The sequence below is a fragment of the Bombina bombina genome, chromosome 6, assembly GCF_027579735.1.
Source record: "Bombina bombina isolate aBomBom1 chromosome 6, aBomBom1.pri, whole genome shotgun sequence".
Lineage (NCBI taxonomy): Eukaryota > Metazoa > Chordata > Amphibia > Anura > Bombinatoridae > Bombina > Bombina bombina.
In genome coordinates this window covers 1,106,327,228-1,106,354,132 of record NC_069504.1, presented here as the reverse complement: position 1 = coordinate 1,106,354,132, position 26,905 = coordinate 1,106,327,228, and the positions used below count along the sequence as shown (strand labels likewise).

At 35.1% G+C, this 26,905-nt stretch overlaps 1 protein-coding gene across 2 annotated transcripts in view; it reads left to right on the top strand.

Annotated features, from left to right (window-relative positions):
* ARHGAP8 (Rho GTPase activating protein 8) overlaps nucleotides 1–26,905 on the top strand; it is a 331,799-nt gene that overhangs the window by 104,019 nt on the left and 200,875 nt on the right. For both annotated transcript variants that reach the window (XM_053719040.1, XM_053719041.1), the window contains 2 exons: nucleotides 22,091–22,205; nucleotides 25,684–25,821. In XM_053719040.1, coding sequence (XP_053575015.1) covers nucleotides 22,160–22,205; nucleotides 25,684–25,821 — 184 coding nt within the window. In that variant the 5' untranslated portion in view covers nucleotides 22,091–22,159. The remainder of the gene's footprint in view (nucleotides 1–22,090; nucleotides 22,206–25,683; nucleotides 25,822–26,905) is intronic.

The window sequence follows — 26,905 nt, the reverse complement described above, 5'->3', positions numbered from 1 at the left end:
GCGGCTTGTTTGGCGCGGTTTTGTATTGCGCGCTTTTCCTCTCAGTTTCTTCCTTGTATCGGAAGGGTGAGGTCTGTTGGCTCTTCTCTGATGTTGCGGTCTGTGAGAGTGGTCGCCTGTTTGAGAGGGGGTTGAGTTCGGATCATTTTTGCTGACAGGAGTGGTCGTTTTTCCTCCGGTATCCTTCCTCTTGCTGAGGTGTAGAGGTGCTTGATGTCATTGAAAGCTGTTGTTTTGCATTAATTTTTAGCGTTACTTTATATATTAAAGAGACAGTAACGTTTAAAAAATTTTTTTGGGGGGGGGGGCATTATTTCTGAAGTGCTTATATCTCAATAAAGATATTTTTATTATTTGTTTTATTCATTGTGGGGAAAGATGGACCAAGAAGCCATGCAAGATGTTACTTGCAATTTATGTTTGGATGCAAATGTGGAACCACCAATCCCTTTTTGTTCCTCATGATTTGAGAGAACACTGCATTACAGGCATAGGCTTTTTGAATCTGAGCCATCATTATCTAAGGCGGATGTTGTTCAGGGGTCTCCTGTTCAAGCTATACCGCAGCTTTCTCCTCAGACGTCCCAATCCTTATCCTCTTCTCATGCAGTGCCCTGCGTTTCCTCTCAGGTTGGATTTTCATTGCAAGACATGGCTACTCATATATCCTCGGCGGTGTCTGAGGCTTTGTCTGCTTCTCCTATGTTGCAGGGGAAGAGCAAAAGGAAGTATAAGGTTTCTGATTCCGTTGCAGTTATGTCAAATGTTTCTTCCAATAGGTCTGAGGAGGAAGATACTTCTGTAGCGTCTGAGGGTGAAGTCTCGGATTCTGACAGTGTAATTCCTTCTTCTGATTCTGATGTTGTTTCCTTCAGGTTTAAGCTTGAGCACCTCCATTTGTTGCTTAGGGAGGTTTTGGCTACCTTGGATGACTCTGACGCAACGGTAATGGTTACTCCTAAGAAGTCTAGTAAGCTTAATAAGTTTTTTTAAATAGCAAATGGTAACCGCGCTAACAAATAATTGTGCAAAACAAACTGGTGGTTACAATACTAATGTTTATTTAAATATATAAAACACAATGTGCAAAAAATGCAAACATAGTTGCAACCTCTATACAGAGTGATTAATCACAGCTTGATTAGCTGTACAAACACTTAAGAATGTGTTGTAAACACTTGAGAATGCAATACCTCTATACTGAGTGATGCATGTGAGTATATTGTTTGAGTTGTCTGGCCAGACCAGTAGGTTGTGATTTGCTGTTAATATTTGCTCATTTTTATTGACATATATTTTTATTTTGTTTTTATTGTGATACATTGTAACATCATGTCTAGTTCCTTTGCACTGTATTGGTACATCATAAGTTTACATGTAGGTATTGATGTATTAGGATACAATTCACTTGCAACACATTCTCAAGTGTTTGTACTGCTAATCAAGCTGTGATTAATCACTCAGTATAGAGTTTGCATTCTCAAGTGTTTGCAACACATTCTTAAAGGGACACTCAAGTCAAAATTAAACTTTATGATTCAGATAGAGCATGCAATTTTAAACAACTTTCCAATTTACTTCCATTAACAAAATGTGCACAGTAGTAGTACAAATAGGGATATCTCATCAAACTTAATGTGACAGGTACCACGCCCCTTTATATGCAAACCACGCCCCTTTATAGGCAAATCCCCGCCCCTTTATAGGCAAATTCACGCCCCTTTATAGGCAGATCCCCGCCCCTTTATATGCAGATCCCCGCCCACTCTCCTCCCAATATTTCCACCCTACCCGCCCACTATTTTCCATATTTTACGCCCCTTTTATGGCTTCTTCTAAGAGCATTTTAACATTTATTTTAATGTTAAAATAATTCCCTTTTATGGCTTCTTTTAAGAGCATTTTATTATTTATTTTAATGTTAAAATAATAAACAATATAATTTTATTTTAAATAGTGTTGTGTTAATGTTTTATGTATCATTTAACTGATATTTTGTAACATTTCAATGAATTTAAATTTAAAACAAAACAAAAAAAAAACAAATCAGAACACATTTTAATTCAATGTATTCCTAATAAGGCTATTAAGAAAAAAAAAAAAAGATACAAAATATCTTCTCTGCGTAATGTCCGAGGGCATTACGCAGAGAAGATATAAAATAGATATCTTCTCTGCGTAATGGGGCTCGATCATTAGACAGAGAAGATATTTTGTATCTTTTTTTTTTCTTAATAGCCTTATTAGGAATACATTGAATTAAAATGTGTTCTGATTTCTTTTTTCTTGTTTTGTTTTAAATTTAAATTCATTGAATTCATTAAAATTATATTGTTTATTATTTTAAAATTAAAATAAATGTTAAAATGCTCTTAAAAGAAGCCATAAAAGGGAATTATTTTAACATTAAAATAAATGTTAAAACGCTCTTAGAAGAAGCCATAGAAGGGGCGTAAAATATGGAAAATAGTGGGCGGGTAGGGTGGAAATATTGGGAGGAGAGTGGGCGGGGATCTGCATATAAAGGGGCGGGGATCTGCATATAAAGGGGCGGGGATCTGCCTATAAAGGGGCGTGAATCTGCCTATAAAGGGGCGTGAATTTGCCTATAAAGGGGCGGGGATTTGCCTATAAAGGGGCGTGGTTTGCATATAAAGGGGCGTGGTACCTGTCACATTAAGTTTGACGAGATATCCCTATTTGTACTACTAACGCAGTTAGAGCTCTAGCGAAAGCACTAAATAGTTATCTTCTTGCAATCTGGTCCAGCATATGCAGGTAATAGTGCAATAATAAATGTTTTACACCTCTTGCATTAGTTAAATACAATATATGCAGGTATATATGCTGGTCAGGAGTGATATTCCCAACAGTAATTCTGATCTGTGGACTCGCCGTGTCAAGAAAGAAAGAAATTTATCAGGTAAGCATACATTTTTGTTATATCTATACCTAAAAATAATATATATATATATATATATATATATATATATATATTGTACCAAAATACCATTATATATATATATATATATATATATATATATGTATGTAGAAATATGTATTTAAGAATATATATAATGGTATTTTGGTACAATATATATCTATCCCTATATAACTATATATGTAGGTAATATTGTTCTATGTGAAGAACATTGGAATGTGAAATATTAATCTCTACATGTCAGGTTAGCACCCTTGAGAATGTGATTGGGGTTAGCGCACTATTAGGGTATTCGTTTCCCCCCACACACACTTTTTTTGCTTTGACAATTCTGGGGAATACGTTATCACGTGTGTGATATTTTAATTGCGCTAGAAGTAAACTGTGCATGTCTGGTTAGTGCAAGCACAATCATTTTTTACTTTTGACTTGTAATATGTACGTAACCCGTTGTGCGCAAAAAGTTTACTTCAAACGCAGTTAGAGCTCTAGCGAAAGCACTAAATAGTTATCTTCTTGTAATCTGGTCCAGTATATGCAGGTAATAGTGCAATAATAAATGTTTTACACTTCTTGCATTAGTTAAATATAATATATGCAGGTAATAGTGCAATAATAAATGTTTTACACCTCTTGCATTAGTTAAATATAATATATGCAGGTAATAGTGCAATAATAAATGTTTTACACTTCTTGCATTAGTTAAATACAATATATGCCGGTAATAGTGCAATAATAAATGTTTTACACCTCTTGCATTAGTTAAATACAGTATATGCAGGTAATAGTGCAATAATTAATGTTTTACACCTCTTGCATTAGTTAAATACAGTATATGCAGGTAATAGTGCAATAATAAATGTTTTACACCTCTTGCATTTGTTAAATACAGTATATGCAGGTAATAGTGCAATAATAAATGTTTTACACTCCTTGCATTAGTTAAATACAGTATATGCAGGTAATAGTGCAATAATAAATGTTTTACACCTCTTGCATTTGTTAAATACAGTATATGCAGGTAATAGTGCAATAATAAATGTTTTACACTCCTTGCATTAGTTAAATACAGTATATGCAGGTAATAGTGCAATAATAAATGTTTTACACCTCTTGCATTAGTTAAATACAATATATGCAGGTAATAGTGCAATGATAAATGTTTTACACCTCTTGCATTAGTTAAATACAATATATGCAGGTAATAGTGCAATGATAAATGTTTTACACCTCTTGCATTAGTTAAATACAATATATGCAGGTAATAGTGCAATGATAAATGTTTTACACCTCTTGCATTAGTTAAATACAATATATGCAGGTAATAGTGCAATAATAAATGTTTTACACCTCTTGCATTAGTTAAATACAATATATGCAGGTAATAGTGCAATGATAAATGTTTTACACCTCTTGCATTAGTTAAATACAATATATGCAGGTAATAGTGCAATGATAAATGTTTTACACCTCTTGCATTAGTTAAATACAATATATGCAGGTAATAGTGCAATGATAAATGTTTTACACCTCCTGCATTAGTTAAATACAATATATGCAGGTAATAGTGCAATGATAAATGTTTTACACCTCTTGCATTAGTTAAATACAGTATATGCAGGTAATAGTTCAATAATAAATGTTTTACACCTCCTGCATTAGTTAAATACAATATATGCAGGTAATAGTGCAATGATAAATGTTTTACACCTCTTGCATTAGTTAAATACAATATATGCAGGTAATAGTGCAATGATAAATGTTTTACACCTCCTGCATTAGTTAAATACAATATATGCAGGTAATAGTGCAATGATAAATGTTTTACACCTCTTGCATTAGTTAAATACAATATATGCAGGTAATAGTGCAATGATAAATGTTTTACACCTCTTGCATTAGTTAAATACAATATATGCAGGAAATAGTGCAATGACAAAATAGTTGCACCTAACCCTTAGGGTTATTTATTAGTGTCCCTATATGTATGTTTTTTTACCTTTTATCTTTCAAAGCGCAGGGAGTTATTAAAGAAGCAATAAGAAAATGCTAATACAAACCATGTGAAGGGTTAAAAAAATAGATATATTGCACTGGTGATCTTGGAATAAACACTACCGCTGATCCAATCAGGGGAAGTGTATGAGCTGTCAGTCACCGGCTCTGTTCAGCTCAGGGACAGTAATGTTTTTTTGTTCCAGAGCTGACGTTTACTGTCTGTTTAACCTCTATACAGGGCATGCAGCAGTGGAATAATAAAATAGTGCATTAGAGCATTATATTGTGACTCCCTTATGCCCCTTAAAGGGACAGTCAACACTAGAATGTTTGTTGTTTAAAAAGATAGATAATCCCTTTATTACCCATTCCCCAGTTTTGCAGAACCAACACTGTTATATTAATACTAGTCGATAAGCCTGGCCACAGGGCAGTCTAATTATTTTTTAAACTACAGATGTAGAAACAACCTATTTTGTAACTCTTCTTTCATATAAAAATGTAAGTTACAGGTGTAGCAATACTATAATTATAATGGACTTCTGTCTTAAATATATCAAAAATATTTTCTATATAATAAACTACAGATATAGCCACACTCTATTTGGACAAACTACTGTTCTAAATAAATACAAAATGTCTTCTCTTTAAATTATATCTACTTTAAGTATATTTCTTTATATACAACATTTTTAATAAAACAGGCATCACTTCCAGTTATTAATTTCCCTTGTTCTTGTCCGTCTATGACATTAACTTTTACATCTGCAGAGATTTTTACCCTTGAAACAACTACATATAACTGTCCATGGCTAAAAACTGGCTCTGGCAAATAGATGCCAACTCTTTCTAAAGTTTGTCCCTGAGCTTTGTTAATGGTCATAGCAAATGCTAATTTAACTGGGAATTGTCTTCTTCTTAATACAAAAGGAAGTTCAGTTTTGCTTGGGGCTAAATCTATTCGGGGAATGAAAACATTTTGCCCTTCAGCTGTACCTGTTAATACTTGTGCAATAATTACATTTTCATGCAATGCTTTTACAACTAATCTGGTGTCATTACAAAGTCCTCTTTTGGTGTTAAGATTACGCAAAAGCATAATAATACTACCTATTTTAGATTGAGTTTATGAACTGGCATTCCAGAAGGTGCCAATTCATTCAAAAACTCAACTGAGTAATTATCCCTATCTTCCTGTGATTCATCATCAATGAAATCTGTACTTACTGTAAGTAAGTAGAGGTTTCACCTTCTAACAAACTCAGTACTTCCTCATTGATTTTATCAACATCACTATTTTTTGGACAAAAAAATGGCCATTTTTGAAAACTTAAAAGCATTGAAATCTTTTAACTCTTCACCAAAAATCTCCTTTACAATGAAGTCTTTGCATATCATTTGGGATGGAATTTCAAATATGTTTTCATGCAAACAAATGCTCATTTGTCAGTAGTCCATCTCCAAGCTTTAAAAGTCAAGAGCTAAACTCTGGATCAACAGATCTGTCATTATTAGTCAGCTTCAAAAGTTTAAACTTATGCCAGAGTGGATTAAATTTTATTCTGGCTTCAACTATAGCTGCTCTACTTCCGTGTGCAATAACAGGAAGAGTTTGTCTAAAATCACCTCCGAGCGGAATAGTTTTGCCTTCAAAAGGTTTGTTGTTGTTCATCAACTCTTGATGGAGTTTGTCAACACATCTAAGTGCATCACTGGAAGACATGGTTGATTCATCCCAAATAATTATCTTTGCACTACGGATCAATTGCGCATCATTAGAGGTTTGCCTCATGGAAGATGTTGAAGTATCCACCAGAGGAACTGGCAACTTAAACTGTGAGCGGTATGTTCGTCCACCTTCCAGCAAATTTGCCACAATAGCTGTTGAACTGGTAATGCTACCTCACTATTCCCTCTAATTGTCCTCAACATGTAGGTTTTTCCACTACCACCTGGACCATCAAGGAAATAACACCTTTGTGGTAAACTGTCATTTTCCGATGCAGCAATTATTTCTTCAAAACTTTCTCTTTGAAGGTCATTAAAAGATGCCTTCATTTGAACTCCAGTATAACATTCAAAAGAAGCATCATAGAGATCTCTGGGATTTTCAGGTAATTTGTTTGGAGGATTTGGTAAACCAAAATCTTGACAATTTTTTCCATGAACAATTAATATATCCTGAATATCTCTTAGTGCATAATTTATACAATTTTGACACTCAGATGTGTGACCTGGATGTCTTGAAAAGTCTTCAAAAAAATTTTCTTTGTACTTTTCAAAAACCTCTTAAGCATTTGGTGGAGATGCTAAAGCACAAATATGCGCAAAACATATGAATATCTTCAAAAGTAGTTGCTCCTTTAAGATGAAGTAAATACAAGCGTAAACAAAATCTCTCAACATCTGAATTTAAACTTACAGAGTACATAGACCAATAGTGTTATTTGCTCGATTTTGTACTTTTTTTCCCCATGTTGTTGTCTTTTGATGGAAAACGAAATGCTGAGGTATATCAGTGTAAAGATACGCATGAGCTGACAAATCTTCTTTGTTTAATTTAAACCAAGCAGTCAAAGTTGTATATCTATAATGTGTTCTTTCTACTGCAGTTTCAATATTGTCTTCAATAAAATATACTGACTGTTCTCCAGGAAGGTGAACCTGTAATCGCACAATCGTATGTGATTGATGGTGCATATGAAAGCCAAAAAGCCGCCATGCTGCTTCTGGAGCACTAACATATCTTGAATCCATAAATGAACTTATCTCATCATGAAGAAGTGTTTCATGCTCTTTAATTGCAATATTTACACAGTCATGCCCTATATAAATATATTTAAATATGTACTTTACACTTTTTATAGAAGCACAGCTTTCAATGTTAATATGGCAGTTGTATTTTAATGTCAAGTATGGGTTGTATGGTACAACCCAAGAGTTATCTATATCTTTACCATTTATTTAAATTCAAAAACTTGTTTTGCTTCTCTTGTAACGTGGATAACATCTACATTAATTAAAGTTTCTTCTTGGAAAGATTTTGGAAATTGCTTAGAGCAAACCCCATCAACCATATATGGAGATCTTAGATTATGCTCTCTGCAGGGCCCATGTATCATGTGTTTGGTAACAATTGCATGTAACCGTGGATTTACTTCAATGCCAGTTATTTCAGTACAAATAAAGCCATCAATAACTTGTGCATTTTTAGGCTTATTTTGTGCACATAATATAAGCAAAATATGTGCATGAGGTAACCCACGTTTTTGAAATTCAGTTACTTGAACTTTGGCAGCTGGTTTACCCAAAACATGTTTCTTTGTGATATCATCAAGAAGTTCTTGAAGTTTTGAATGAAAAACTCTTGCCACGAAATCAGGTCGAAATTAGCTGCTTGACCTTCTTTCAGACTTTAAACAATTTCTGATCATTTTGGGTTACATGTCATAGTTATAAAAAAAATCAGGCTTCCCATACTTTCTTACAATAGCCATGGCATCTTGGTAATTCTGTACCATGTTTCTGGCACTACTTTGGAATGTAGATGGAAGTATAACTGCTTTGCCTGGAAGTAAGCCCTGCTCTGCAGCTACATTTTGAAGATGGTCCATGAGACCTGTATACTTTTCAACCCTTAATTTTAACTGATTTTGTCTTACATAGTTTAAACGATTTCACTTCTGTTTTAACATATGCATCTACAAAGTACTGCTGAGTCAATTTCCCAGCATTCAGAAATGGGTTAAACTTGTGACGGATGGAAAGTATATACCCATAAAATTGTATTTGTGTGACCCTTTCTCTTGGCTTTGCTAAGGATTGAGTTCTTATATTTCTAACTGTAGTAGGGTTATAATAAAGTTTCATTTTAGATGACCATCTTTGATCCCCAAAAGGGAAAAGAAGTGGATACAACATTGGTTCCAAATTTGGATCTAAAATACTTATCCTTTCTGGGGTTTTTTCATTGTTTGTACTTCGACAAATAGGATCACGCTCGAATATACTTAGAATAATAGGATCTCGCTCAAGAGGAGGTTCACCACCAGCATTTTGGAAAATAATAGCTACCTCATTACACCGAGGAGCATTATATCTACGTTGATCATTTTTGCGATCTTGTACTATTACCATGGTCACAGTTGCAGTTGTAACACCATTTCGCAATGCATCTTCTAAACATTCTTGTTCTACTTCATATAACATTAGCCATTAAAGAACTCAACTCAGTCAATAATTCAGGGTTGCAATTTGTATTTTCATCAATCTTAAGGCGCTGTTGCGCAGCCTCATCTGGATCAAGAAAATACAGTTGTGCAAACTTTCTATTATCCTCATTGGAAGGGTGAAGTAATCCAGTTCTGTGATATATTTGTCAATTAATTCTAAAACTGTAAGGGCCATAACCGGGAGGAGGAGCAAATTTGCCAAATTTGTACGATGACTTTTTGCATAACTTGCTCTGTTTCCTTTTATGTTCCCTTTCTATATTGCTTATGCTAAGCTGTTTTTGTGTTTCTGATTGTTCATTTTCTGAACGTGCTTTTCTATGAGCATAAACATTTTTTTGTTGTTCTTTATGTCTCTGATTTTCTGTCATATTTGCTCTCTTTCTTCTGAACTGTTTTTAATTCCCTTCATCAGTTTTTTTTTATTTTTATTTATCCTATCCCTCTCATTTTGTCTCTTTTTAGCAGCAAATTGTCCTAAAGATAACTTTCCTTTATATATTATAATATATATTGAAGCTACAGCAGTAGCAAAACACAGACTTATTTAATATTTTTATATATATATATTTAACAGGTATACTGTCAACCTTATCTGGATGGACTGTTGTCCTAAATATATGCCAAATATATTATAGAAAAGGCTACAGATGTAGCAACAATATTATTTTTGTTATAATGTTACAGATATAGCAACACATTATTTACCAACACTGCTTTTATCTATATATAAAAAGTAATCTAAAGGTGTATTATACATATATTTAATATGTATGTAACCTACAGGTGTAACAACACCCTTATTTGAATGGACTGCTGTTCTAAATATATTTAAAATATGTAACTTCTAATACAGCTACAGGATATATAATTAAGCTAACAAAGTAGCAAATATTTTATAGTGCAAACTGCTTTAATCTATATATAAATATTTCTACAGATGTAGTGACAGCCTTTTTTATATTCAACTGTCCTATATATATAATAAATATTCCAGTTTAGCCAAACCCTATTTGCCAAAACTTATTGAAAATGTATATTTAAATAACCAACAGATAGTGACAACCTTATCTGGATGGACGGTTGTCCTAAATATATTACAAATATAGTACAGATAATAAGGCTACTGATGTAGCAATAATATTTATTTTTATTATAATGATATTGTTATAGCAACACTTTTATTAGTTATGCTGCTTTCATCTATCTATCTATCTATCTATCTATCTATCTATCTATCTATCTATATATATATATTCATCTTCGGGTGAATTATTTATATATATATATAGGCTGCAACTAACGATTATTTTCATAATCGATTAATCGGCCGATTTATTTTTTCGATTAATCGGATGAAAAATAAATTAATTAATTTTTTTCCTATATTTAAAATAAAATCCACATAGTGAGTGTTAGAAATATAAACTTCAGACTAAAACTTTACATTAACACAACTGTTTGTCCAATTTTTTAAGCAGCAGAACACATTTTTATAATTTAGCAAAACAAAACCACAAACTGTTTGTAAGGAGGTAGAAGTAGTAATAGGTAGATTATCACTGTTTATAGCATTCAGTTATTTACTCTTTCAGAAACTTTGCATTGAAATGCAATAATGTCACCACGTCCATATGCTCCTGGCTGAGGCTGGCTCTCTTTTTGCAGCTATTTTGCCTGCAGCAGAGAAGAGGCGCTCAGATGGTGTTGAGGTGCCTGAGATGCATAAGTAGGGTTTTGCCAATTTCCCCAAGGTGTGCTATTTATCTTTGTTAGTTCTGCACCAATTCAAGGGGCCTCTCAACAAAGTAAGCCTGGACTTCATTTTAAATTAAAAATCTCTTGAATATCCATATGCAGTGGTAAATAACCATCTATAAGGTTAGGGGGGGGGGAAATATGTAGTCCACTCTTAAAATAACAGATATATACTTATAGAGGTTGAATTTGGTACATATTCCAATTAATAAAAATAGAAAAGAAAAAAAAAGAAAAAAAGGCAAAAGGGCTAAAGACAATATATCAGTAAAAGAACACAGCCTTACACATTTATCTATAGAGTACATTTATTAGCAATAGCAAGCGATCCGCTAAAAATTGTGCAAACGGGTAATAGTGAGTCACAGTATAAGTTTCTTTTTAAGTTTACAACTACTCCTGTCATATGTGCAACCCAGAAATAAAATAGGAGTCATCATTTGGATTGTTTATATAAAATCAGGTGATTTGGGACTAGACTTTGCATGATATAGTGCAGAACTTGTTATTTACACCTAGCCCTAGATTAATAGCATTTGTTATATGAATTGATGTCACTATTAGGACAGGAGTAGTTGTAAACTTAAAAAAAAACTTATACTGTCCATAAAAAGTGAAAAGTAAAATGTCTGTAGGGCATAACTATAAAACACAATATCAAGTGCAGGAGCTCATTAGAGTGAAGCAGCTGGTGCTGTGCACAGACCAACTAATTGCAAACCAACTAATCGATTATGAGATTCGTTGACAACTATTTTCATAATCGATTATTATCGATTATGCCGATTAGTTGTTGCAGTATATATATATATATATATATATATATATATATATATATATATAAAACATGGAAGGGGACTGCACTCCTAGACCGGACCGGGTACACATCCCATGACCCTACAACATGCTCAGCCCTGGGTGCTCAGTGGCACTCACAAGAAGCTGTGCTGTCACCAGAGTCACAGGCAGTTAACCCCAGACAGGTCTGGGTGCAAGAACCATAGGGGAAATTACAAAACAAATTAATACAACACAGACCTGTCTGGGGATAACTGCCTGTGACAGCACAGCTTTTTGTGAGTGCCACTGGGCACCCAGGGCTGAGCATGTTGCACGGTCTGGTCTAGTGCAGTCCCCTTCCATGTTTTGTATAGTACTGGGGTAATTACATATTCCTGTGCACCCTTCACTTGTTCCCAGTTTGTTTGGATTTGAGAGCTTGCATTGTGTGGCTGTTTTAGGGTCCCAGGTTTTGGAAAGGACCTTGACGTGGTACCTGGACTTGTCCCATTTGGTCAGATGCGGTAACTAACCTTTCCGTTTTTGCTTTTAAATCTTAGCTGTGAGCTTGCTAGTGAGTGCAAGGTTTTCTCTGTGTGTATATATATATATATATATATATATATATATATATATATATATATATATATATATATATATATATATATATATAAAACCTACAGGTGTAACTACATCCTTATTTGAATGGACTACTGTCTTAAATAGACTAAAAATATGCAATTTCTAATAAAACAGAATATATAATAAAGCTACCAAAGTAGCAAAAATGTATTTTGAAATCTGCTTTAATCTATTTATAAATATTTCTACAGGTGTAGTGACAGCCTTTTTTATGTTCAACTGTCCTATATACCTGTATATAATAAATATACCAGTTTAGCCAAACCCTATTTGCCAAACTTATTGAAAATGTATATTTATAAAACCAACAGGTATAGTGACAACCTTATGGGAAATGACTTTTGTCCAAAATATAGGCAAAATATACAGTATTAAATATAATAAGGCTACATATGTAGCAACAAAATTAATTTGTTATAATGTTACAGATATTGCAACACTTTATTTAGCAATGCTGCTTTTATCTATCTATCTATCTATCTATCTATCTATCTATCTATATATATATGTAATCTACTGGTGAAAAACTGATTTCCTAAATAATCTACAGATGTTGCAAACCCCTATTTGCAATATCTTTCTTATATTATTCTAATCTATAGTTACATTTTCAACTTTTGTTTTAACTTTAAAAATTAAAACCCAAATTTATTATTTTTTTTATATAAAAAATAGTATACCTTTTAAATAAAGAGCATACTTTATATTAATATATTTATATAAATTATTCTAAAATGTTGTATCCTACTGAGCTAATTATGTAGCAACAGACTTTTTTTTTTTAAACTACTTTACCTTTTAAAAAAAAAAAGCTTAATAATTATATTTTAAATTTTGTTATTTAGCTTTCTATGAAGCTTACGAGGTAAAATATGTCCAATCATTTTTATTTTATTTTTTTAAACTTAAGCTTTGAAAAAAGCTGTTAAAAATAAAAAACAGGCTTATCTTTAGCTTTTAAAAAAGCTTTTGGATAGAATAGCTAATAATGCTAAACAATTCATCTAAATACGATGTTCCGCTATTAGTCTAACTGATCTCTTTCTACAACAACTCTCTACACAGACTGCTTTTTTCTAACTGCGTCAAATACTGTTTTAACATATTATTTAAATTTACTAACTGGCGCGAGGAAGGGGCGTGGTTAGTCACGAGCGACACACGTGATTTGCCGCGAGCAAGAGGTGTGGCTTTCCACAAACGTGCAGTGTTTGATTGACACTGATGTATATGTTAATTCCTAAGCCCGTAAATTGTTTTCCGAATTTGCAATCGGCAATTTCCGTAACTCCGCCCACACATCATTTATACTGTATCAATGCATAGTTACTGTATCAATAATGTAGACACTGACACTGAAAAAATAAGCATTAATAAAAATGTCAGTGTCTATGCATTGTGACTGTATAAATAATGTTTAGACTGAGCCGCCTCCTAATAATAAAACTTCACCTATATTTCCGCTTTCCCTAAAAAATCGCAAGTAAAACTAAAATTAATAACACCTTAACCGTCAACCACCCACATCGCAATACACCTAATTACCCTATTAACCCCTAAACCGCAAAACCCCCACATCGCAATAAACCGTATTACCCTATTAACCCCTAAACCGCAAAACCCCCACATCGCAATAAACCGTATTACCCTATTAACCCCTAAACCGCAAAACCCTCACATCACAAAACACATAATTACCCTATTAACCCCTAAACCCCCACATCGCTATAAACCTAATTACCCCTACATCTCAATAAACCTATTTTCCCTATTAACGCCTAAACCGCAAAACCCCTACATCGCAATAAACTTATTTACCCTATTAGCCCCTAAACCGCAAAACTCCCACATCGCAAAAAATCTAATTAACTTATTAACCCAAAGACCGCCAACACCCACAACGCAAATAACTATTTAGATAACTAAGTACCTTAACCTAACACCCCCTAACCTAACACCCCCTTAAATGAACCCAAATTACCTAAACTAATACATTCTAAAGTTACAAAAAATAAAAAAAGGCTAACATTACAGAAAATAAAAAATCAAATTACCAAATTTAACAAAATTAAACCTAATCCCTATGAAAATAAAAAGCCCCGCCAAAATAAAAACACCACCCTACTCTAAGAATAAACTACAAGTAGCCCTTAAAAGGGCTTTTTGCAGGGCATTGCCCCAAGATAATCAGCTCTTTTACAAAAAATATACAAAGTCCCACCTAACAGTAAAACCCCCTAAAATAATTGAACCTAACACTAAAAAACCTAAACTACCTATTGCCCTGAAAAGTGCATTTGTTTGGGCATTGCCTTTAAAAAGGGCATTTAGCTCTTTTACTGCCCATCCCTAATCTAAATAAACCCCCCCCCACAAAAAAAACTTAAAAAAACTGTCTAACCCCAAGGTTGCAACTCACCGTTGCTGAAGTCCGGCGGAGAAGGTCCTGTTCCAGGTGGTGAAGTCTTCTTCTTCCAGGAACATCCTGCGTGGAGCGGAGCTGAAGACTGAAGACCAGCGACCCTGGAACCGGCGACCGTGGAGCCATGGAGCATGGAGGATCCTCTTCGTACGATCTCCACCGTACACTGAATAGTGAATTCAAGGTACGCAGTTAAAGATGGCATCCCTTGAATTCCTATTGGCTGATTTCAATAGCCAATAGAATTTCAGTAGCTCTCATCCTATTGGCTGATTTGAACAGCCAATATGATTTGAGTAGTTCTCATCCTATTGGCAGATTTGAATTGGAAGAATCAAATCAGCCAATAGAAATTCAAGGGACGCCATCTTTAATTGTGTACCTTGAATTCACTATTCAGTGTACGGCGGAGATCGTACAAAGAGGATTCTCTACGCTCCATGGCTCCGCGGTCACTGGTCTTCAGTTCCAGGGTCGCCAGTCTTCAGCTCCGCGGCCTTCAGTCTTCAGCTCCCCTCCTCGCAGGATGTTCCTGGAAGAAGAAGAGGTCGCGCTTGGAAGAAGACTTCACCGCCTGGAACAGGACCTTCTCCACCGGACTTCAGGAACGGTGAGTAGCAACCTTGGGGTTAGACTTTTTTAAGTCTTTTGTTTTTTTAAGTTTTTTTTTGGGGGGGTTGTTTTATTTGGATTAGGGATGGGCAGTAAAAAAGTTCAATGCCCAAACAAATGCCTTTTTCAGGCAATGGGTAGCTTAGGTTTTTTAGTTTTAGGTTCTTTTATTTTGGCGGGTGGGGGGTTTAGTGTTAGGTGGGACTTTGTATATTTTTTTTAAAAGAGCTGATTATCTTGGGGCAATGCCCTGCAAAAAGCCCTTTTAAGGCCTACTGGTAGCTTATTCTTAGAGTAGGGGGTGTTTTTATTTTGGGGGGTCTTTTTTATTTTCATAGGGATTAGGTTTAATTTTGTTAAATTTGGTAATTTGATTTTTTATTTTCTGTAATGTTAGCTTTTTTTTTTGTAAACATAGGCCTAGATTTAGAGTTGGGCGGTAGCCATCAAAACCAGCGTTAGAGGCTCCTAACGCTGGTTTTTACCGCCCTCTGGTATTTGGAGTCAGTCAGGAAAGGGTCTAACGCTCACTTTACAGCCGCGACTTTTCCATACCGCAGATCCCCCTACGCCATTTGCGTAGCCTATCTTTTCAATGGGATCTTCCTAACGCCGGTATTTAGAGTCTTGGCTGAAGTGAGCATTAGAAATCTAACGACAAAACTCCAGCCGCAGAAAAAAGTCAGGAGTTAAGAGCTTTCTGGGCTAACGCCGGTTTATAAAGCTCTTAACTACTGTGCTCTAAAGTACACTAACACCCATAAAATACCTATGTACCCCTAAACCGAGGTCCCCCCACATCGCCGCCACTCTATTAAAATATTTTAACCCCTAATCTGCCGACCGCACACCGCTGCCACCTACGTTATCCCTATGAACCCCTAATCTGCTGCCCCTAACACCGCCGACCCCTATATTAAATTTATTAACCCCTAATCTGCCGCCCCCAACGTCGCCGCCACCTACCTGCAATTATTAACCCCTAATCTGCCGACCGGAGCTCACCGCTACTATAATAAAGTTATTAACCCCTAATCCGCCTCACTCCCGCCTCAATAATCCTATAATAAATAGTATTAACCCCTAATCTGCCCTCCCTAACATCGCCAACACCTAACTTCAAGTATTAACCCCTAATCTGCCGACCGGAGCTCACCGCTACTATAATACATTTATTAACCCCTAAAGCTAAGTCTAACCTTAACCCTAACACCCCCCTAAGTTAAATATAATTTAAATCTAACGAAATAAATTAACTCTTATTAAATAAATTATTCCTATTTAAAGCTAAATACTTACCTGTAAAATAAACCCTAATATAGCTACAATATAAATTATAATTACATTGTAGCTATTTTAGGATTAATATTTATTTTACAGGCAACTTTGTATTTATTTTAACCAGGTACAATAGCAATTAAATAGTTAATAACTATTTAATAGTTACCTAGTTAAAATAATAACAAATTTACCTGTAAAATAAATCCTAACCTAAGTTACAATTAAACCTAACACTACACTATCAATAAATTAATTAAATACAATACCTACAAATAAATACAATTAAATAAACTAACTAAAGTACAAAAAATAAAAAAGAACTAAGCTACAAAAAATAAAAAAATATTTACAAACATTAGAAAAATATTACAACATTTGCAGGGCATGCCCCGCAAATGGCCCTTTTCAGGGCTGGTAAGGTAAAAGAGCTTTTCTATTTTAATTTTAGAATTGGGTAGGGCATTTTTTTATTTTGGGGGGCTTTGTTATTTTATTAGGGGGCTTAGAGTAGGTGTAATTAGTTTAAAATTGTTGTAATATTTTTCTAATGTTTGTAAATATTTTTTTATTTTTTGTAACTTAGTTCTTTTTTATTTTTTTGTACTTTAGTTAGTTTATTTCATTGTATTTATTTGTAGGTATTGTATTTAATTAATTTATTGATAGTGTAGTGTTAGGTTTAATTTTAGGTAATTGTAGGTATTTTATTTAATTAATTTATTGATAGTGTAGTGTTAGGTTTAATTGTAACTTAGGTTAGGATTTATTTTACAGGTAATTTTGTAATTATTTTAACTAGGTAACTATAAAATAGTTCTTAACTATTTAATAGCTATTGTACCTGGTTAAAATAATTACAAAGTTACCTGTAAAATAAATATCAATCCTAAAATAGCTACAATATAATTATAATTTATATTGTAGCTATATTAGGATTTATTTTACAGGTAAGTATTTAGCTTTAAATAGGAATAATTTATTTAATAAGAGTTAATTTATTTCGTTAGATTAAAATTATATTTAATTTAGGGGGATGTTAGTGTTAGGGTTAGACTTTAGGGGTTAATACATTTATTATAGTAGCAGTGAGATCCGGTCGGCAGATTAGGGGTTAATTATTGTAGGTAGGTGGAGGCGACATTGGGGGCGGCAGATTAGGGGTTAATAAATATAATATAGGGGTCGGCGGTGTTAGGGGCAGCAGATTAGGGGTACATAGGGATAACGTAGGTTGCGGCGGTATACGGAGCGGCAGATTAGGGGTTAATAATAATATGCAGGTGTCAGCGATAGCGGGGGGGCCAGATTAGGGGTTAATAAGTGTAAGGTTAGGGGTGTTTAGACTCGGGGTACATGTTAGAGTGTTAGGTGCAGACTTAGAAACTGTTTCCCCATAGGAAACAATGTAGCTGCGTTAGGAGCTGAACGCTGCTTTTTTTCAGCTCAAACAGCCCCATTGTTTCCTATGGGGGAATCGTGCACGAGCACGTTTTTGAAGCTGGCCGTGTCCGTAAGCACCGCTGGTATCGAGAGTTGCAGTGGCGGTAAATATGCTCTACGCTCCCTTTTTTGGAGCCTAACGCAGTGAAAACCCAGCCATTCTGTGAACTCTAAATACCAGCGGTATTTAAAAGGTGCGGGGGAAAAAAAGCACGCGTAGCTAACGCACCCCTTTGGCCACAGAACTCTAAATCTAGCCTCTAGTTTTTTGTTTTTTTTTGTAACTTTAGAATGTATTAGTTTATGTAATTTGGGTTAATTTAAGGGGGTGTAAGGTTAGGGGTTGTTAGGTTAGGGTACTTGGTTATTTAAATAGTTATTTGCGTTGGGGGTTTTGGCAGTTTAAAGGGTTAATAAGTTAATTAGGTTTATTGCGATGTGGGGGTTTTGCGGTTTAGAGGTTAATAGGGTAATTGGGTGTATTCCGATGTGGGTGGTTGACGGTTAAGTGATTAAGGGGTTAATTACTTTATTATTTAGTGATTTGGGGGTTTGCAGTTTATGGGTTAATACTTTTTTTTTTTGTTTTGTTTTTTTTTAATACTTGATGCCGGCGGTTAGTTGTTGCTTGGATTCCGAAAATGGCAGGGTGGTGAAAGAATCCACCTCGGTGCTCATCCAGGTGAATTATTTTGTCCCCGCACTGCGAACATTCCATTGAGGATGCGTGCGCAACTGCCGATGGCGATGGACATTACAAACGCAATTATAGTATAGATACTTTTTACCTCTGTGATTACCTTGTATCTAAGCATTTTCTGACAGCCCCCTGATCACATGAGATTTTATTTATTATCTATTGACTTTCATTTTAGCCAATTAGTGCAGTGTCTGCCACAATCCATGGGCGTGATCACAATGTTATCTATATGGCTCACATGAATTAGCTCTCCCCTGCTGTGAAAAGCAAATAAAAAGCATGTGATAAGAAGCGGCCTTCAAGGGCTTAGAAATTATAATACTGTATGAGCCTAAATAGGTTTAGCTTTAACTAAGAATACCAAGAGGACAAAGCAAAATTGGTGAAAAAAGTAAATTGGAAAGTTGTTTAAAATTGCATGCCCTATTTGGCCTTGACTGTCCCTTTAACTTCATGTTAAAGGGACATTAAACACCTTGAAATCACAAGACAATTCCGTTGCTATAGAACATATCAGCCAAATTGAAATGGTAAAACAAATTAGTTTCCTTTTTTACTGCAATTAATTTTCAATAGACAAACTCCACCCACCGTTGGCCTTATTTGGAGGAGCCAATCTGAGCTTTAGTCAGCAGACAACAAGGCTAATTACTGTCATAAGGTAAATGTCAAATGCTGTGTTTTGCAGATGTTATAAGTTAAAGCGAATTAGAGACATAACTGTAGTAGGGTTAGCCTTGAGAAGTCAGCGGGGTGCATTTCAAGTTCTGTGAATTAGAATAGCCATAATTTCCAAAACGAAATTGCATGAAAAGGGGGCAAAACAAAGGATGAATACGTATTGCAGCGTTTTTTATCATGTATAACTAAACCTTTTATATAAAAATCTCAAGATGTCCCTTTAACTTCCCATCTACCCTTCCAAAAGTTTGTTCATCTTTCAGTTTTGTTATAATGTTATTTTAATAGCTAACTGATTAATTTTAAGAAAGATATGGTGGGGTACTATTTGTTCTCAAACATTTATTTACCAGTCAAATATTTGCTATAGTTGTTGCCAGTCATTAAAGGGACAGTCTTCTCCATAATTTTTACTGTTTAAAAAGATATTCACTTTATTACCCATTCCCCAGTTTTGCATAAGCAACAATGTTATATAAATACACTTTTTACCTATGTGATTACCTTGTATCTAAAACTCTGCAGACTGCCCCCTTATTTCAGTTCTTTTGACAGCCTTGCATTTTAGCCAATCAGTGCTGACTCATAAATCCACGGGAGTGAGCACAATATTATCTATATGGCACACACGAACTAGCACTTTCTAGCTGTGAAAACCTATCAACATGCATTGAGATAAGAGGTGCCCTTCAAGGACTTAGAAATTAGCATATGAGCCTATCTAGGTTTAACTCTAAACAAAGAATACCAAGAGAACAAAGGAAATTTGATACTAAAAGTAAATTGGAAAGATGTTTAAAATGAAATGCCCTATCTGACTTATGAAAGTTTAATTTTGACTAGACTGTCTCTTTTAAATTTTGTCCTCTTTGTTTCCCTGTAGCTCAGATGTACGGTCTATATCTCTCTTTGACTCTCTGCATCTACCTCCAAATTGGGAATATTCTAATAGTTTGAAAGAGCTCAATCTCTCCCATTAATTGTTCATTCTACCAGGTGTTTGTGCTTTTTTTGTCTGATGCACACTTAGGTAATCACCTCCACCTGTCTTGATAACCAGCATGCTTTGCACTCTCCGCCTTGTTTTGAAAGAGCAATTGTGGCAGAATGTAACCAGATAATCTTTCTTTGTAAAGGTAAATTGCTTGGGGCAAAAGAAACATTTCTGTATAACACGTCTGGGGGTAGCTGCAGAAAGTAAAATAAATTAAAGTGACATTAAAGCATTAACTTTAATGCATCACCTCAGCATTCTTAGGACTGAAATACAAAGAAGCATTTTCATTTTGAATGTCCCTTCATGAAAAATTTAAATGAAACTTATTCTGATCTTGCAGCTTTTAAACTGCCCCAGCTGCATCTGTAACACTGCAACCCATGAGAGGCTGTAGTGCTTAAAGGGTCATTCTATCGAAACTAAACTTTCAAGACTCATATAACACATGCAATTTTAAACAACTTTTAAATGTACTTTTATCATCAAATTTGCTTTGTTTTCTTGGTAATCTTGGTTGAAAGCTAAACCAAGGTAGGCTCATATGCTAATTTCTAAACCGTTGAAAGCTGCCTCTTATCACAGTGGATTTGGAGAGTTTTTCACAGCTAGAGGGTGTTAGTTCATGGTGTGTCATATAGAGTACATTGTGCTCTCTCACGGGGAGTCAGCACTGATTAGCTAAAAGATCTGAGATAAGGGGGCAGTCTGCAGAGGTTTAGATACAAGGTAATCTCAAAGGTAAAAAGTGTATTAATATAAGCGTTGGTTATGCAAAACTGAGGAATTGGTAATAAAGGGATTATTTTTTTAAACTATAAGAATTCTGGAGTAGACTGTCCCTTTAAGCCATTATGGTCAATAGTTGTGCACGCTTGAGAGCTTGTTGCTTTGTGCATATTCCTCTCCTCTGAGACAACAGGAGCGTGACACCATTGACAATAATGGCCTTTGAATATTGTGACACCAACATACTGTTTTAGGAGAAAATAAAAATGAGCAAAGCACTTGGGGTTCACCTGGATGATAAATTAAGATACGTTTAATATAAAATAGGGGTAAATTAAATGTATATTTTAAACCATTCCTGTACCACAGTCCTCCTAACAATGCATTAAAGTCACATTACCCTCAATAACATCCTGCTGTTAAAGGGACGCTAAACACAATTTTTTTCTCTCTCATAATTCAGATAGAGCAGGAATTTTAAGCAACTTTCTAATTTACTCCTATTATGAATTTTTCTTTGTTCTCTTGGCGTCTTTATTTGAAAAAGCAGTTATGTAAAGCTTATGAGCCAGCCCATTTTTGGTTCAGAACCTTGGATATCGCTTGCTGGTTTGTGGGTGCATTTAGCCCCCAATCAGCAAGCTCTACCAAGGTGCATAACCAAAGATGGGCTAGCTTCTAACCTTACATTTCTGCTTTTTCAAGTAAAGATACTAAGAGAGCAAAGAAAAACTGATCCTAGGAGTAAATTAGAAAGTTGTTTAAAATTCCTGCTCTATCTGAATCATGAAAAAAAATTGGGTTCAGTGTCCCTTTAAAATTCTCTTCACATGAAAAACTTTCCATATGTCTAAACCTGCCATGTTCTTATTTTTCCCAGATTCCTGTCCAGATTGATTCCTAGTCCCAGATGACATAAACTGAGACCTGAAGATTATCACCAGCTAACATGCAGAACGTACATGCTGTAGACTTTGAGCAATTAGCCGAAATTGGTACGTCTCTTTATTACTGTACACAAACGACTAATATAGCTACTATATACCCAACAATGCACTCCGCTCAAATCCAACCAAAAGTAGAGATATACAAGACGCCTCCAAATGCCTTACTAGAAGTGTCTAGTGGCTTATTGTCTCATTTAGCCTTTATTGTGTCTTCTAGTATAGCTCTAAGTTTTTCATCCTAGTTACTGTGTATAAGCAAAATCTCAAATTCTTGTCAGCATTCATGGGAGTTAAAGGGACATAAGTAAATAATTATGATTCTAATTCTTTTATTTTTTGTTTTGTTACACAGAACGAGACATTTTAAATTACAATCACAAAGTGTTTAATGTCCTTTTAATATTCCAGTACAGTTTTATTCATTTCTAGGGGCTTCAGCAGGCGTTGTATTGTAAAGCATTAATGTCTAAGCTCATCAGCTCACACAATCATGTTAACGAATTAGGAGTAAAATCTAATTGTGTAATTGTATTACTATAACTGTATTTACCAGACACTACCTAATTGACATTGGTGCTCTCATCATATAACCTAAAGGCAGATGGCAGAATGTTTTTGCATGAACCAGTGTTTTAATATTGCTAGACATTGGGCTTCTGTGGGTTTAAGATGTGATGACTCTGTAAAATCACTGCCCTTATCAGTGGACAAGGATACGGTTAATAATAATAAGCTTAAAGGTCCAAACTGAAAACCCATAACATAATATACCATGGTATTAAAAAAAGATTACAATGTACTTTAATTACTTATTTTGCTTATTTTACTATTTACGTCTCAGAATTGTGTGTTGTCCCATCTCCTTCAGAGAAACTAGACTGTATTTTATAAGATTCCAAACACTGACCAAGCTACATGCTACACAGGGATTGCCTAATACAGGAGCTTATGTATAGCTTTCCTTACTTTAGTAACAAAAAGAAGATCATGTCAAAAGACTTATAAGAGCAGTCTAGGGCATAACTCATTAAAACACAAAGCTCATTTTGTTAACAGAAGTTTAAATGCCTATGAAAACCTTTAATTTGTATGCATATATTTTGCAGTTCAGTTCTCAATTGTTGATATATAATGTAAATGTATCAAATTACTTTATTATCCCTTTAAAGGGGCATGAAACCCACATTTTTTCTTTCATAATTCAGATAGGGCATACAGTTTAACAGAACTTTCTAATTTACTTCCAGAACAAAATTCAGCAGTACTCACCAATCCTCTGAATACAAGTTTCTTTATTTAAGATGCAAATGAAAAGAACACACATATACACAGCAAACATTAAAGTGTCATGAATCCTCCAGGATGTCCTATCATATCGGGCATTGGCTCACTTTTTGAACCCTTGTCTGTGTAGTTGGCAGTGTTCTCCAACCTCTCGTACAAATACAGCTCTTAGAGATTCTAACCATCCCCTAGTAGCATTGGATAATTTGGTTTGGCAGGTAGGCTATAATTGGATAGCCATTGATGTTGTATCCTTATATTCTAGTATACCACACCAAGCAGGTTGCAGAGCAGTCAGCTTTTTCCTTGACAGAGATACATTTCTTGATGAAGTTCAGGCCTTTATACTGGATGTGCTATGGTTCCTCCTGACACACACTTATTTTCTTTTTGATGGACAATATTGTTTGCAGTTACAGTATATGGCATTGCAATTGGTGCCAAATTTTCTCCATCTTTTGCAAATGTATTTGTCGGTTGGTGGGAACTACAGCTCATCTATGATCTGACAAATCCATTTTTAAATGAGGTTGATAGGTGACCTTATTTTCATTTTAAAGGGACCTACGGATTTGGATTGTTTTTTGAAATACCTAAATGATAATGAAATAGTTACGCTTTACAGGTATATTATCTGAAGACAGGGTTACATTTCTAGATTTAGAGCTGGAAGCTAATAGTAGCCAAATAGTAACTAGTACTTATCGTAAGCCTACATCTGGCAATATAATATTGCATGCCAGATCGTGTCACCCTAAGCATTTTATTAATTTCATTCCTAAAGCTCAGTTTATTAGGCTTAGACGGAATGCCAATACTATTGATAAGTTTGAGGAGCAGGGTAAAGAACTGATTGCTGGACTTTCAGCACGTGGTTATGATTTTGAACTTTTTGAATAAAAACTTTACTCCACATTTATTAAAATCATTTAATTTTAGATCTCTAAGAATTAATAATTTTAATAGGGATACTGTTATATTTTTCTACTTAGTATACACCACAATTTCAACAGAATTGTAAAATGTTATCTTGTATCGCTTAGAAAGTCCCTCCTTTTTATTCCTTTATATTCATACTTGGTTTGGTTTTATATGTATTTTATTTTCGTTTAATATATATGCTTTACTATTTCAGTCACAGTGAGACCAATATTAAATGAGGCACATGAAATATTAACTCTTAATGGCCAGGAGCACCTTTTTCATTTGATTGGTCCTCACGTATATGATATAGTGTTCAATATCGCTACTGTTCTATCTGATTAAGCGTCAGATGGTGCCCCCCCTCTGCAGTGTATATGGGTCTTCTTTTCATTTGCATCTCAAATAAAGAGACCTTTTATTTAGAGGATTGGCAAGTGCTGCTGAATTTAGTTCTGGAAGTTTGTTTGTTTGTTGCAGCTTTGCACCTGACCTTATAAAGATTGGAATTCCCGGTTCTGACCTCATCATTATTTATACCCGGAATCGCGCTTTGTCAGCGACAGCCCTTGGGATACAACTTTCTAGTTTACTTCTGTTATCAAATTTTCTTCATGCTCTTGGTATCTTTTGTTAAAGTCAGGGACTAAAGCTCAGGAGTGACCATGTGTCTGAAGCACTATGGGCTAGATTTATTAAAGCCATACGGCAGCAAGTTCTCATAAGAACTTGCTCGCCGTAATTTATCAAGCAGCGGTCACCAGACCGCCGCTTCCCTAACCTATTCGCCACCTCTAAGGTGGCGAAATTCAATCTCCTCGGTCTAGTTGGACTGAGGAGATTGACAGCTCCTGCCCGCGCTTGATTGGCTGTGCGCAGGCAGGGGGCGGGATTGCACGCGAGCGCAAAATTGTGCTCGTGTGCAATGGCGAATACCTGTGGGTAATTTCGCCCCGCCATAGGCGAGCTGAGGCGTACAGGGGCGCGTATACGTGCCCCTGTCCACCTCAGCTTTAATAAATCTATCCCTATATGGCAGCAGTTTTGCAAGAATGTTATCCTTCCAGCCCTGTTTCCTGCTATGTAGTGCTCCAAACACTCGTCTAGGTATCTCTTAAGCAAATAATTTCATGGGAACAAAGCAAATTTCATAATAGAAGTAAATTGGAATTTTTTTTTTGCTCAATCTGAATCCCGATAAAAAATCTTTAGGTTTCATATCCCTTAAAGGATCATGTCATACCTAGAGTAAATGCAAACCCATCTTTTGGGCCCTAAAAACTAATTTTAAGTCTTTGTTCTATAAACTATTCACATCTAGAGCTTCAACAAGATGAAGAGGATTTGGCACATCTTGGGCTCAGTTTATCTCTGCCAGGAGCAACCAGTGGGGCCCCTGATGTTAATATAAATCACCCTTATTATGACATTGCACGTCACGGCATTATCCATGTGGCCGGTAAGTTACATTTACTTTGATAAACAAGTTAACATATTTGTCTCACAAATGCATTGGAAAAGTAAAGCAAAATAGATTCCATGCACCAGATTGGCTCCTAGGTTCACTACAATTATCTATAGAGGAGTTGCTGTACATATGCAAACACATACATGTCAGCTCTGTAATGCAGTGAAAGCACCCATGGCTAGATGGAGTCAGATAACCTCAGTTCTGTGCTTATAAAATGTATTTAGAGTTTAATATCCCTTTGTAAAAAAATAGCTAGTATAAAACAGTAGTAGCTCATGCTACTACTACAAGCCAGCAGTAGCACAATAATTATCTATTTTTAATTGGATCAGGATTGTTGAAGAACACAAGATTTAACACAAGAATAAATGAACTGATATAGACATTGCTGGATCATTATTGAACAGTGTATATTTGAAACTTTTCCATCAGTAAACCCTTTCCTGGCCTTAGGTTAAAGGGACAACTCAAAAAATGTATTGTTTAAAAGATAAATAATCCCTTTATTACCCATTCCCCAGTTTTGCACAGCCAACATGGTTATATTAATACACTTTTTATCTCTGTGATTACCTTGTATAACAAATAACAAGTTAAAGAAAATATATATGAACAACAAAAAATACAATCCTGACTTGAACATCGGGGTAGACTACCCTAGTCCACAGTGACCCTGGGATTATTCTGCCAATTCTTCCTGTAACTGCTCTAACTAGTGCTAATCCCTATATCGGGCTGGAAGTTTCACCACTCGTCCACTTGACATCATATTACATGAACTGTCCTCGTATACAGAAGAAGGTGATTGAGAGTCTGCTGGAAGCAAAGACGTAACCCCGCTTTGGTCTTGCTGAGGGGAAGGCACCCCTCTTAAAACAGGGGATCCCACCGGCAGTGGGTCTGAGGCATCCAGTCCCAAACTCTCAGGTACTGGCTGAAGATGTCTTCTATTTAGACTTGTGACTGTCCCTCCATCAGTAAGGACTACATAAGACCTTGGTTCTGGAGAGTGTCCAATTACCGTAGCAGACATCTTCCATTTCTTCTCCTCATCCAGTTTAACTCTGACACT